Source organism: Palaemon carinicauda, unplaced genomic scaffold, assembly GCF_036898095.1.
Source record: "Palaemon carinicauda isolate YSFRI2023 unplaced genomic scaffold, ASM3689809v2 scaffold10, whole genome shotgun sequence".
Taxonomy (NCBI): domain Eukaryota; kingdom Metazoa; phylum Arthropoda; class Malacostraca; order Decapoda; family Palaemonidae; genus Palaemon; species Palaemon carinicauda.
In genome coordinates this window covers 407,501-420,998 of record NW_027168482.1, presented here as the reverse complement: position 1 = coordinate 420,998, position 13,498 = coordinate 407,501, and the positions used below count along the sequence as shown (strand labels likewise).

Genomic DNA, 13,498 nt, shown 5'->3' with positions numbered 1-13,498 from the left:
AGACTGGTGCAAGTCAGTATCTGTATCCTCGACCAGTACCTCTGTAGCTCAAATAGCTGATTTTCTCTTATACCTGAGAAAAGGACGATCCCTTTCAGCTCCCACTATCAAGGGCTACAGAAGCATGTTGGCATCAGTCTTCCGGCATAGAGGCTTAGATCTTTCCAACAATAAAGATCTTCAAGACCTCCTTAAGTCTTTTGAGACCACCAAGGAGCGTCGTTTGGCTACCCCTGGATGGAATTTAGACGTGGTGCTAAGATTCCTCATGTCAGACAGGTTTGAGCCGTTACAATCAGCCTCCCTGAAAGATCTCACTCTAAAGACACTTTTCCTGGTATGCTTAGCCTCGGCTAAAAGAGTCAGTGAGATTCATGCCTTCAGCAAGAACATTGGATTTTCGTCAGAAAAAGCCACCTGTTCGCTGCAACTTGGTTTTCTAGCCAAAAATGAGCTGCCTTCTCGGCCTTGGCCTAAATCTTTCGATATTCCCAGCTTATCGGAGATCGTAGGCAATGAACTAGAAAGAGTCTTATGCCCTGTTAGAGCTCTTAAGTTCTATTTAAAGCGTACCAAACCTTTACGAGGCCAATCTGAAGCTTTATGGTGTTCAGTTAAGAAACCATCTTTGCCCATGTCAAAGAATGCTTTATCATACTTTATCAGATTGTTAATACGAGAAGCTCATTCACATCTGAGTGAGGAAGACCGAGCTTTGCTTAAGGTGAAGACGCACGAAGTTAGAGCTGTAGCAACTTCCGTGGCCTTTAAGCAAAATAGATCTCTGCGAAGTATAATGGACGCAACCTATTGGAGAAGCAAGTCAGTGTTCGCGTCTTTTTATCTAAAGGATGTCCAGTCTCTTTACGAGAACTGCTACACACTGGGACCATTCGTAGCAGCGAGTGCAGTAGTGGGTGAGGGCTCAACCACTACAATTCCCTAATTCCATATCCTTTTAATCTGTCTCTTGAAATGTTTTTAATGTTGTTTTTATGGGTTGTCCGGAAGGCTAAGAAGCCTTTCGCATCCTGGTTGATTTGGCGGGTGGTCAAAGTCATTTCTTGAGAGCGCCCAGATTAGGGGTTTGATGAGGTCCTGTTGTATGGGTTGCAGCCCTTGATACTTCAGCTCCTAGGCGTCTATCAGCATCCTAAGAGGATCGCGAGGCTCCGTAAGGAAGACGTACTTATAAGGCAGAGTAATCGTTCAAGTCGACTTCCTTACCAGGTACCTATTTATTTTGTTTTTGTTATTTTGATAACTTCTAAAATGAAATAAAAACTCTTAGCTCATAAAATGTAAACATATTTTACTGGTCTCTACCCACCATCCTGGGTGTGAATCAGCTATATATTCACCGGCTAAGTTAAATATTTAAAAATGATATTTTAATTATAAAATAAATTTTTGAATATACTTACCCGGTGAATATATAAATTAAAGGACCCTCCCTTCCTCCCCAATAGAGACGCAGTGGGACGAGGAGAAAATTGAGTCTTTGTTTACATGGAGCTTGGTATCTGTCCGACAGATGGCGCTGATGGGCACACCCGCAACCTGTATAGCGATCGCTGGCGAGTTTTTTTTGTACAGTTTTTTGTCTGTCGAGCAACAGAGTTGCAGCTATATATTCACCGGGTAAGTATATTCAAAAATTTATTTTATAATTAAAATATCATGTTTGTCCATCATAAACTCATAGATATGAGTATTTTTACAGGCTATACTTAATCTTTTTTTCCAGTAGATATACTGTGATATTAAGTTGAAAACTTTAGTGGATCACACTATCATCAAGAACTGTTTAAAAGGATCAAATTCGGCTACAAAACATAGTACAGTACTAGACTATGAGATGTCAACTACTTTCTAACTTATTAGCCCCACTGTATCAGTCTCATCCCACCCATATCTCTCATTACCACATCCATCCACCTGATCTACTGAGGCCCCACACTCATCCCCATCACTTCCATATTCTTAGCTTTCTGGATTGGTTCCACCATTTGTCTTATAACATGACCATCGTATCTTAATTAACCTTCCCTAGCCTTATCTTTTACATGTACTACACATTCTTTTTGTATATTGACTCTCCCTCCTTTCCAGTAGTGATATTCTAGCAGTCCATCTCGCCATCCTCATTTCAGTTCTTTCTAACAATCCCTCCTCCTTTCTCTCAAGTTCCTAAGTTTTGGGCCCATATTATAGTACTGCCTTATAACTGTCTTTTAGATCTTCATTTTGAGTTATAATGTTATTTTCTTGTTCAAAACAACTCCAGTAATTTCTCTCCATTTTTGCCATGCTTCTTTCACTTTATGCCTCACCAGTGGCCATATGTTGTAGTAGAAGTAGTTATTGACATATTGAAAAGCTAGTCATATAAATCCACTGTGTGTTCTCTTAATTTTTTAGTTTGTCAACCAAAACTACAATTTCAAAGCTTTAGCCCAATGAAGGTTGGGTGTGACCTCTTGAATTAATTAAATTTTTGAGGTGCAGAAGTATATAAATTTAAGAATTTAAAATCTTATCATATAGTAAACTATTTATTGATAACAGAAAAAATCTTAGAACAGTATTTTTTGGCCATATGCCAATTGTTGTTGAGGGTAAGGCAGAAGGAGTTTAAGGTTTTTTAGGCAAGTGTTTCAGCCTTGTGTTGAGTCCTTGAACATCATTTTAGAACAGTGGTTTGTATATTACATGATTTTAGTTTAGATTACTTAAAACTAAAGTACTGTATAATGAATATATTGATTACAGTACTTTTGTACTATAATTTGAATTAATATTTAATGTAGTGGTCCAGATCAAGAGGATTACTGTGTGATATTTCTCAAATATAGAAATATCAAACAATTTTTCACTTAAATCTTTACAGGTAAGGGGTAGTATATGATCCTTTCTTTTTTTATTAAGAAGCTTATCATGGTAATAATCAATAGTATTCAATAAGGAGAGGATTAAAAAGTTTAGTAGGTTTATTGGGTTAACTTGAACCGTTCATTCTAAACCTAATTTGGTCATCTTAAGTTAAGGAGATGTTTAGAGGATAAGTTCCTGTAATGGGTACCATGAGTTGCTTCCGTGTTTCCTTTCCAGGCTCTGTTCAAAGAGAGGTACGAGACTATGTCCGTAGAGAATCAGCAAGCCTGCCGACTCAGGTTTCAAAAGCTGAGAGAGAGGCTTTTGGTGAGTATCTAAAAATCACTTGGATAATTTTCAGGTGGATGTGTTTTTAACCTCAGCCAGGACACTTGGCGACGAGAATAAAAGAATATTTTCACGTTGGTTGTATCAGTTCTTGAGCAGTTCTGAAATATTAAAGAATTTTAAGTACAAAATCGTTAATAGTAACTTCTATTGATTGGACCGTACTCTATTTGTAATTGTAATTTTTTTGTGTGCATTCTATTACTTTCTCAATAGCTGATACATAGGAAATATACATAGATTATTCAGGGAATGTCACTGAAATACACAATATGAATCTCGCAGATTCACTAGTTTTATGTATCCAGAGATAGTGCATTATTTTTGTATTTTATGTTTTATTTGTACAGTACTCTGCTGACTTTGATTTGGTTTTGCTATATTTTGAAAATTACCCAATTGAATTCACGAGATTCAGGTATTGTGTAATCAAAATTGTCACGATTTATATTGTGAAGATAGATTATTTGAATTCTGTCTTTCAAATTTTAATTGTTAAAACTTTCCAGAGAAGAGAAATTCGTGCTGGTCGAAGGAGAATAAGGGACAGAAAACCTGGCTACAGTATAGTGTCCTCTGTCAATGATAAGGTGTCAAGATTTCTTCAAGTAAGTATTGAATTTAGAACTTGATTTGCCCTCGTAATGATAACTAAATAATGTAGGAGATATCTGTGCGAAAGCTTGAAATGCGTTTTGAGTATTTATACAAGCCTACTTTTCCACTACAGTATATTATTCCTTTTGCTTAATCATTTACAGTATGTTTTTTAGACTTACAGCTGTATATGAAGTACAGTACTGTGCAAGTATAAAGTATGTTTCAAGAGTTGATTGATTCCTATGAATTTCCACTGAAGTTCATATTGCTTTGTTCTCAAAGGTAATTCAATATTGCCCCAAAAATACAAAAAATTTCCTGTTTTAATACCTTTAAGAGGCTATGCCTCTCTTCAGTCAAAGCATAATGAAGAGACTAATGGCAACAACCTTGGAGTAGCTAGCCCATGCCAACTTTGTATTTAGTTCTCTCATTATGTTCACACTAATGGGTTGTGATTATATTGGCTCACCCAATTGAAATTGGATTTTTTTTCTAAATGGTTTTAGGTTATTTAACTTTTACTTTGGCGTGTTTTCTTGAATTGCTTTATATGCTGATGAGAGTAGTTCACTTGGCTTTGTGAAACATGCTGCCACAGGATTATGTTTTGTTTTTATGTTTGGAGGGGTGTTGTCTGTGTTAACGCCCTCTTAAAGAATTACGCTTGGCTAATAACTGACTGTTATGAGTGTTCAAATATAAAGTAAATTAGTGGGTAATATATGCCTTTACTAATTTTGTTTTATTTGCTTTTGGTTCAGGGGAACATCCAGAGAAGACTAAGAACCCTTGGGTAACTTTTGAAGTTTTACCTATATGTTCTAGTTCACCGTTGAGTAAAAGTTCTGATTGTGCACAGTACCGAAAGAATCTTAACCCTTAAAATCTTAACTGCATCGATTGATGCATATGGAAATTAGCCAGTAAAGACCTAACTGCAACTATTTGAGTGTATGGAAGGTGGATGGCTACGCGCATAGTAGTAGGCTGCAAGCCTCTGAAGTAAGTCATAACTGGTGGACGAGCCATCAACATCCTCTGGTCATTGTCGACCAGCTGATACATGCATTGAAAATGATTTCAAAAGGAGTTTGACATTTTTAGGTACATCTACAGATATTCGAGAGGCATTGTCATTTTTAAGCAGTGATGAAAAAGACATTGATAATGAGAAATTATGTTCTTCCTGAAAATGTCTTCAGAAAGTGATTTTCATTATTCTGATGACAATAACGGTAGCAATACTATTACTCCTCCTCCTCCCCCACCTTAGCCTCCCCTTCCTCGCACACATCCACCATCTCTCTCTCCCTCTCCTGGCTCAACTCCTCCTTTTTCTCCCCACCCACCTGCTGCTGCCAGCACCCCATTACATCCCCCTGAAATGTAATGAAAGTGAAACTTATCTTTAGAAAATTATTTAATGTAAATCCCATCCTGTATTTTTTTATTTTAGAAATATGATAAAATAGTGAGACTTATCTTTAGAAAATTATTGATTTATTTATTTTACAACCCTTCATGTTCTTTTTTCTACAAAATACACTTTTCTGTTGTTTTTTGATAAATAATATTTTCAACCAATTGTATAAGGCCTCTTTGCAAGTATATATGTTATATCTTGTTTGCTGTTTTACATGCAATTTTGCATGTAATTATAAAATAGTTACAGCGGACTCCAACCCTCCATGGTAGTAGATGCATTTATTCACTATTCATTACCCTCAATGAGAGAATGCCTTGATGTAACCATACAATAGTTACAACAGACTCTAACCCTCCATGATAGTAAATGCATTTATTTATAATCAGTACCTTCTTAGTGAGAGAATGCCTTTATGTAGTCTTTCGTTTCATCACAGCATATCATTTCCGTGCGGAAACCTTGTGCTGGGTAGAAGGGCTCTTAAACTGGGAAATATTTTTTTTCTTTTTCTCAGTTTGACTCTTAAATTTTTCCCATTCTATTTCTACTTAGTATTCCGTCCTTTTTCATATTTGTTAGCTGTCTCTGACCTTGCGGTCAAAATTGTCTTACCCTTTTCACTGTCTAGATATTTGGAGGAGACACCATATCCGGGATTAGAGATTTTTTTCAAAACTAATTGTGTGAGCTTTGGTGATCTTGGATCATAGGAGTATCAGTTCAGTATTCCCACAATGTCACACGGAACTATGCTTTGCTGAAATTTGGCCTCAGATTCCAGGGTTGAGCCAGTTTCGTAAGGTAGGACCTCTCATTGTCTGGTTTGCCTACCACTATGATTAGAGTGGGGATGATTGTATTCTTGAAATTCTCTCGGTCCCATCAAGCGGGTTTGACATACACTTCAGCCACTCTAATAATAGTAGTACCATCCATTTGGGGTAGGGTAGGAAGTGGGCATTTGAGAGTCTGCTCTCGCAGGTGTCATTGGTGGAGGAAATAATTCCTTGAAAGGTTAATGGGGTTTTCTTAAGAATTTCAGATAATTTTAATATTTTTTTTCCATTAAACTTTTTTTCCATATATTTTTTCATTTATTATTCCTTATTATTCCCCCTAAAAGAAAGATGCTCCCTGTGGCCGCGGGGGCATATAAAAATTAGAATAGCACCAACGTTATCCCTGCGTGTCGTAAGAGGCGACTAAAAGGGACGGGACGAGGGGGCTGGGAACCCCCTCTCCTGTATAAAATTCCTGCGAGACATCGACAAGGAGATGGAGCTGGGGGGAGAGTGACTGCTCCCCGCACTCTAGTTTTGGGGTGTTTGAATGTGCGTGGATGTAGTACGATAGAGAGTAAAAGATGTGAGATTGGAAGTATGTTTAGAAGTAGAAGGATGGATGTATTGGCCTTGTGTGAGACAAAGATGAAAGGAAAAGGTGAAGTGATGTTTGGTGAAATGTCTGGTAGAGTGTCTGGGATTGAAAGGGGAAGAGCGAGAGAGGGTGTGGCGTTATTGCTGAGTGAGTGGATGACAGGTAAAGTAGTGGAATGGAAGGAGATATCATCTAGGTTAATGTGGGTAAGGGTTAGGTTGGGTAGGGAATGTTGGGCGTTTGTCAGTGCGTATGGGCCAGGTAGTGAGAAAAGTGAAGAGCGGAATGAGTTCTGGAATGAATTAACTAGGTGTGTAGAAGGAATTATGTAGTTGTTATGGGTGACTTAAATGCTAGAGTGGGCGCTGGAGAGGTAGAAGGTGTCATTGGGAAGTATGGCGTACCACGTGAAAATGAGAGTGGTGAGAGACTGGTAGACATGTGTGTTGAACAAGAGATGGTAATAAGTGCTAGCTTCTTTAAAAAGAAAGATAAAAATAAGTATACATGGGTAAGAGTGGCAAATGGAAGAGTAGTAGAAAGGGCATTAATGGATTGTTTTGAAAACTAAAAGAATGTTTGGAAGATTGAAAGACGTGCACGTGTTTAGGGGTATGGCTAACGGTATGTCTGATCATTTTTTGGTGGAAGGAAAATTAGTTGTAGCAAAAGAGTAGGGGAATAGAGTAGGTGGATGTAAATGGGAGGTAGTGAGGATTGAAGAGCTAATAAAACCGGGGGTAAAAAGTAAATATCAGAAAAGGTTGAAAATGGCATATGACGAGGTGAGAGCAAGAGAAACTGGTAATTTAGAGGAGGAGTGGAAGTTAGTGAAAGAAAATTTTGTTGGGATTGCAAGTGATGTATGTGGCAAGAAGGTTGTTGGAGGCAGCATGAGGAAGGGCAGTGAACGGTGGAATGAAGGAGTGAAGGTAAAAGTGGAAGAGAAAAAGAGGGCTTTTGAAGAATGGCTGCAGAGTAATAGTATAGAGAAGTATGAAAAATATAGAGAGAAAAATGTGGAAGTAAAGCGCAAGATACGTGAGGCAAAGAGAGCAGCTGACCTGAGGTGGGGTCAGGGATTGGGTCAGTCATATGAAGAGAATAAGAAGTAGTTTTGGGAAGAAGTGAAGAGAGTAAGGAAGGCTGGCGCAAGAATTGAAGAGACAGTGAAAGATGGAAATGGAAGGTTGTTAAAAGGAGAGGAGGCAAGGAAAAGGTGGGCGGAATATTTTGAAAGTTTGCTGAATGTTGAGGATAATAGGGAGGCAGATATAATTGCTGTTCCAGGTGTTGAGGTGCCAGTGATGGTAGATGAGAATGAGAGAGAGATTACAATAGATGAAGTGAGGAGAGCACTAGATGAAACGAGAGTAGGAAAAGCAGCTGGTATGGATGGTGTGAAAGCTGAGATGTTGAAGGAAGGGGGTGTGACTGTACTTGAATGGTTGGTGAGATTGTTTAATATGTGTTTTTTGTTGTCAATGGTACCAGTAGATTGGGTTTGTGCATGTATTGTACCACTATATAAGGGTAAGGGAGATGTGCATGAGTGTTGTAATTCAAGAGGTATTAGTTTGTTGAGTGTAGTTGGAAAAGTGTATGGTAGAGTATTGATTAATAGGATTAAGGATAAAACAGATAATGCAATCTTGGAAGTACAGGGTGGTTTTAGAAGAGGTAGGGGTTGTATGAATCAGATTTTTACAGTTAGGCAGTTATGCGAGAAATATTTAGCAAAAGGTAAGGAGGTGTATGTTGCATTTATGGATCTGGAGAAAGCATATGATAGAGTTGATAGGGAAGCAATGTGGAATGTGATGAGGTTATATGGAGTTGGTGGAAGGTTGTTGCAAGCAGTGAAAAGTTTCTACAAAGGTAGTAAAGCATGTGTTAGAATAGGAAATGAATGAGTGATTGGTTTCCGGTGAGAGTGTGGCTGAGACAGGGATGTGTGATGTCGCCGTGGTTGTTTAACTTGTATGTTGATGGAGTGGTGAGAGAGGTAAATGCTCGAGTGCTTGGACGAGGATTAAAACTGGTAGGCGAGAATGACCATGAAGGGGAGGTAAATCAGTTGTTGTTTGCGGATGATACTGTACTGGTAGCAGATACAGAAGAGAAGCTTGACCGACTAGTGACAGAATTTGGAAAGGTGTGTGAGAGAAGGAAGTTGAGAGTTAATGTGGGTAAGAGTAAGGTTATGAGATGTACGAGAAGGGAAGGTGGTGCAAGGTTGAATGTCATGTTGAATGGAGAGTTACTTGAGGAGGTGGATCAGTTTAAGTACTTGGGGTCTATTGTTGCAGCAAATGGTGGAGTGGAAGCAGATGTACGTCAGAGAGTGAATGAAGGTTGCAAAGTGTTGGGGGCAGTTAAGGGAGTAGTAAAAAATAGAGGGTTGGGCATGAATGTAAAGAGAGTTCTATATGAGAAAGTGATTGTACCAACTGTGATGTATGGATCGGAGTTGTGGGGAATGAAAGTGATGGAGAGACAGAAATTGAATGTGTTTGAGATGAAGTGTCTAAGGAGTATGGCTGGTGTATCTCAAGTAGATAGGGTTAGGAACGAAGTGGTGAGGGAGAGAACGGGTGTAAGAAATGAGTTAGCGGCTAGAGTGGATATGAATGTGTTGAGGTGGTTTGGCCATGTTGAGAGAATGGAAAATGGTTGTCTGCTAAAGGTGATGAATGCAAGAGTTGATGGGAGAAGTACAAGAGGAAGGCCAAGGTTTGGGTGGATGGATGGTGTGAAGAAAGCTCTGGGTGATAGGAGGATAGATGTGAGAGAGGCAAGAGAGCGTGCTAGAAATAGGAATGAATGGCGAGCGATTGTGACGCAGTTCCAGTAGGCCCTGCTGCTTCCTCCGGTGCCTTAGATGACCGCGGAGGTAGCAGCAGTAGGGGAGTCGGCTTTATGAAGCTTCATCTGTGGTGGAAATGTAGGAGGTTGGGCTCTGGCACCCTAGCAGTACCAGCTGAACTCGGTTGAGTCCCTGATTAGGCTGAAGGAACATAGAGAGTAGAGGTCCCCTTTTTGTTTTGTTTCATTGTTGGTGTCGGCTACCCCCCAAAATAAGGGGAAGTGCCTTGGTATATGGATGGGAAAAGAAAGATGAGTAAACGTAATGTTCCCTGTACCCTTGGATTAAATGGCGAACCCCAGACACCATTGACGACCTCTCCTTGTTTGAATATGGTAAATTTTGTTGACGACCTGGAAATTAATTAGGGCTGTTCTTCAAATGTACAAAAACAGTGAGGAAGTTGAAAGTCATGCATATATGTGATTTACCAATAAATTGTCAACATGAAACATTATTGATGACTTGAGCCTTTCAATAAGGTTACTGAAATATAGATGAATTTCTGGGAAGACGATGGGAAATGGGAAACATGGATCTCCTATAATAATCATGAAGAGGCTTTTAAAGCAATTTGCCAAGTTTCAAAAATGAAAATTGATAATAGCAAGATTACTGGAGTAGTATGCAATACTGCTTCTGGAAACCTTGGTATATATCATCAATAGAACAAAGGAAGCCTAAGCCACCAATGTGGGTTATTGCTGTCTTGAAGGGTGAAAAGTAAAATTATCTTAAATTTAACAAACTAATGCAACAGAAAGTAGGTACTATAGAACCTGGAGCCATTTCTAGATTGGCAAGAAGTCCATTTTAATTCATGCCAAATCAAAAACATAGTCATTTATGCTAAGTCATAGAGAGATAAAAGAAAATTTAAATGTGGATATCAAACCGCATTTGAATTTTAGTTATGGAAGAGGGGTGATTTTTAATAAAGACCTTTATGAATTTGTTGATGAAGAAACATTAGATATGTGCCCTAGAGAAATTTAGAAGATTTATTAGATTTTTAGCACCACTGTGATCATTTTCACATTAGCCTCTATAGAGAGAAACCTTTACATTGCTGCAATTGCTTCAAATTTGGATATTTATTTAAAGTGTATAAATGAAAAGATCTTCAACAATTGTTTGAATCTTGAGTATGGACCATGCACTTCTATTGCAAAGTGCACTAATCATAGCCAGAATCATAAAGCAACAAATAAGAAATGTCCTCAGTATGAAATAGATGAAGCAGATGCTCAGAAGTCAGATATAGAGCATATCAGTGTAGGATATGCTAGGTGACTTCTAAGCAAAACCATAAGTACTTAAAATATTAGGATGCGGGACATCCAGAGAGAATTGCAACACCACTTAGACCAGGTAATATAAAGCATCCTCTTGCTAAATCACCTCCAAAGGCTATTACAGTGCCTCATAATTTAGTTTCGGTGCCTCATCAAAAAGGCAACGCCTCCTTTCTTAAAATCTGCCACACCTCAGAGGAGCAGCCCATGGCTTTCATCATGGGTAGCATCATTGCCAGATTTAGGGGAAGAATCTTATGCTAGAAGTTATGTGATGCACCTGTGATAATGGAGGTACATAATCCTAGTAGCACTCCATCTCTCAATAAAAAAAAAGAGAGACCACCACTCTTCTTCCCTCCAATGAGAAATGCAAAAATAACAATAGCAAATAGGTAGTATTTTATCTGAAAAAGACAATGAACCTTCAAAAAATTTAAATATCAAGTTCCCCCTCCTTCTCCTCAAATAAATAAGAAGGCTGCTAAGAAAAACGTCAAACTAAACTTACAAGACATACTTCTTCAAAGAGAGTATCAGAGACTCCCATCAATAAAAAAACTGATAGAATTTTGTATTTTCTCTTCAATATTACAGTGGAAATGTCAAGGTCTTATGGCTAAATAGGAAGAGCTAAAGCTCCTATTTCATGACCACCCACCTACAAGAAACAATGTTAGATGTTTTTAATCCCTACCCTAAAGAATACATCAATTACAGAACATCATGTAATCCTCAGGGAAGAAGTCATGCTAGAAGTCTCGTGTATGTTTGCTGTGACATTTCCCAAAATCATTTTATAAGTGGGAAATATACCATATGTTCATTATATTTATCTCCTAATGATAGTGTTTCATATGATGATGTGACTGAGGTGTTAAACCAACTCCTTCAACCATTTCTTCTTCTGGGTGACATGAACAGCTGATACCCATTATGAGGAAATGTTTTAGCAAACTCAAATGGCAATCTGCTAGCATCACTAATAGAAAATGAAGATATTGAGATTCTAAACACAGGTGAGCCCACTCAATTTCAAATCCAGAAAAGTAATTTTTCATGCATTGATCTTTCAATAGCATGCTCTGTGTAGCTGACTTCAGTGGAGAAGATTGGATGACTGGTATACAAGTGATGATGCACCAATATTAATTGAAACTTAACAATGGTCTGCCTGAATACTGATTACCTTGATGGTACTTGGATAGAGCTGACTGGCAAAAATTTAAAGAACTGAGCGAAGTAGAAAGTAATGGAGAGGAATTTTAAATGATTTACTAAATGGAAGCCATCACACAGCTGGTGTGCATTCCATCCCAGAAATGACAGGTCTGTTCCATCGACAACCAGTCCCTTGAAGGTCACGAGAAATTCAGGTGTTACACAGATCTACTAGAATTTGATTAACAAGGAGCTGTAGAAATTGCACTGAAGAGAATATTGTTGCTTATAAGAAATGCAGAGTACAATTTCGACAAACAATCAAAGTAGCTTGAGGTCAGTTATGGTAATTTTTTGTTTCTTACGTGAATAAAAGACCTGTACCTTCTACTGTTTGAAGGAAAGTTTATAAAATTTCTGGCAAATATACTCTAAATCCTTCACCAGTGTTAAAATTAATAATCAGTATATTACTAATCCTTTAGAAGTGAGTAATCCACTAGCTGATCATTGTGAGAGAGTATCCCAAAAGTTAGAAGACACTCCAGCCTACCTTTATAGATATGAAGAAGAAGAAAAGACTGAACTTCACATTAAATAAAGGATACAATCTCCCATTTCCAGAGAGATTTTGACAATGCTATATCATCATATGTAATGTATGTAAAAACACTAAAATTTTCATTATAAGTAGTATTAACAGAATATGACAAGACAGAGTGTCATTTGCTTCCAAGATACATCATGGAACAGTATTTTATTATCTTGAAAAAGCGACTCCCGGCCAGTCAGAAGCTGTTGTCTTTGTGTGATTTTGCCTGGGGCTCTGATCCCGAGGTCGTTAAGAGAATCCAGACATTAATGCATCAAAGATACATGCCTTATTTGAATATGAAAAACACGTCTTCTAACTGTGCAAAATTTATCATTAATCGAATGCCAAGTCACAAACATACCAATTAGCTACAATGGTGGAGATGGGTTGATTTCAATTCTAAGTACAAAAAATCTGAATTTGACAGGTATAAGTACAGAAGAATTGTCATTGACTTTTATCTTTCTTCATGGTCAAGTGGTATGTCAATGTTAATACAAGTTTCCTGGACCAGGGTTTGAGTCCCGGCCGGTTAGAAGCTGTTGTCTTTGTGTGATTTTGGCGGGGGCTCTGATCCCGAGGTCGTTAAGAGAATCCAGACATTAATGTATAAAGAAATATATGGCTTATATGAATAGGAAAAACACTTCTAAATGTGCAAGATTTATCATTAATTGATTGCCAAGTCAAAAACATACCAATTAGCTACGGCTGTGAAGATGGGTTGATTTCAATTCTAAGTACAAAAAACCTGAATTCGACAGGTATAAGTACAGAAGAATTGTCATTGACTTTTATCTTTCTTTGTGGCCAAATGGTATGTCAATGTTAATACAAGTTTCCTGGACCAGGGTTCGAGTCCTGGCCAGTCAGAAGCTGTTGTCTTTGTGTGATTTTGCCTGGGGCTCTGATCCCGAGGTCGTAAAGAGAATCCAGACATTGATGTATCAAAA

General features: G+C 38.1%; 1 protein-coding gene across 8 annotated transcripts in view; it reads left to right on the top strand.

The window, feature by feature from the left end:
- LOC137635197 (G patch domain-containing protein 2-like) overlaps positions 1–13,498 on the top strand; it is a 784,198-nt gene that overhangs the window by 383,561 nt on the left and 387,139 nt on the right. For 6 of the 8 annotated variants that reach the window (XM_068367662.1, XM_068367664.1, XM_068367658.1 and 3 more), the window contains 2 exons: positions 3,112–3,201; positions 3,732–3,830. In XM_068367662.1, the coding sequence (XP_068223763.1) occupies positions 3,112–3,201; positions 3,732–3,830 (189 nt within the window). The remainder of the gene's footprint in view (positions 1–3,111; positions 3,202–3,731; positions 3,831–13,498) is intronic. The other 2 variants (XM_068367661.1, XM_068367660.1) reach the window with 1 other exon arrangement.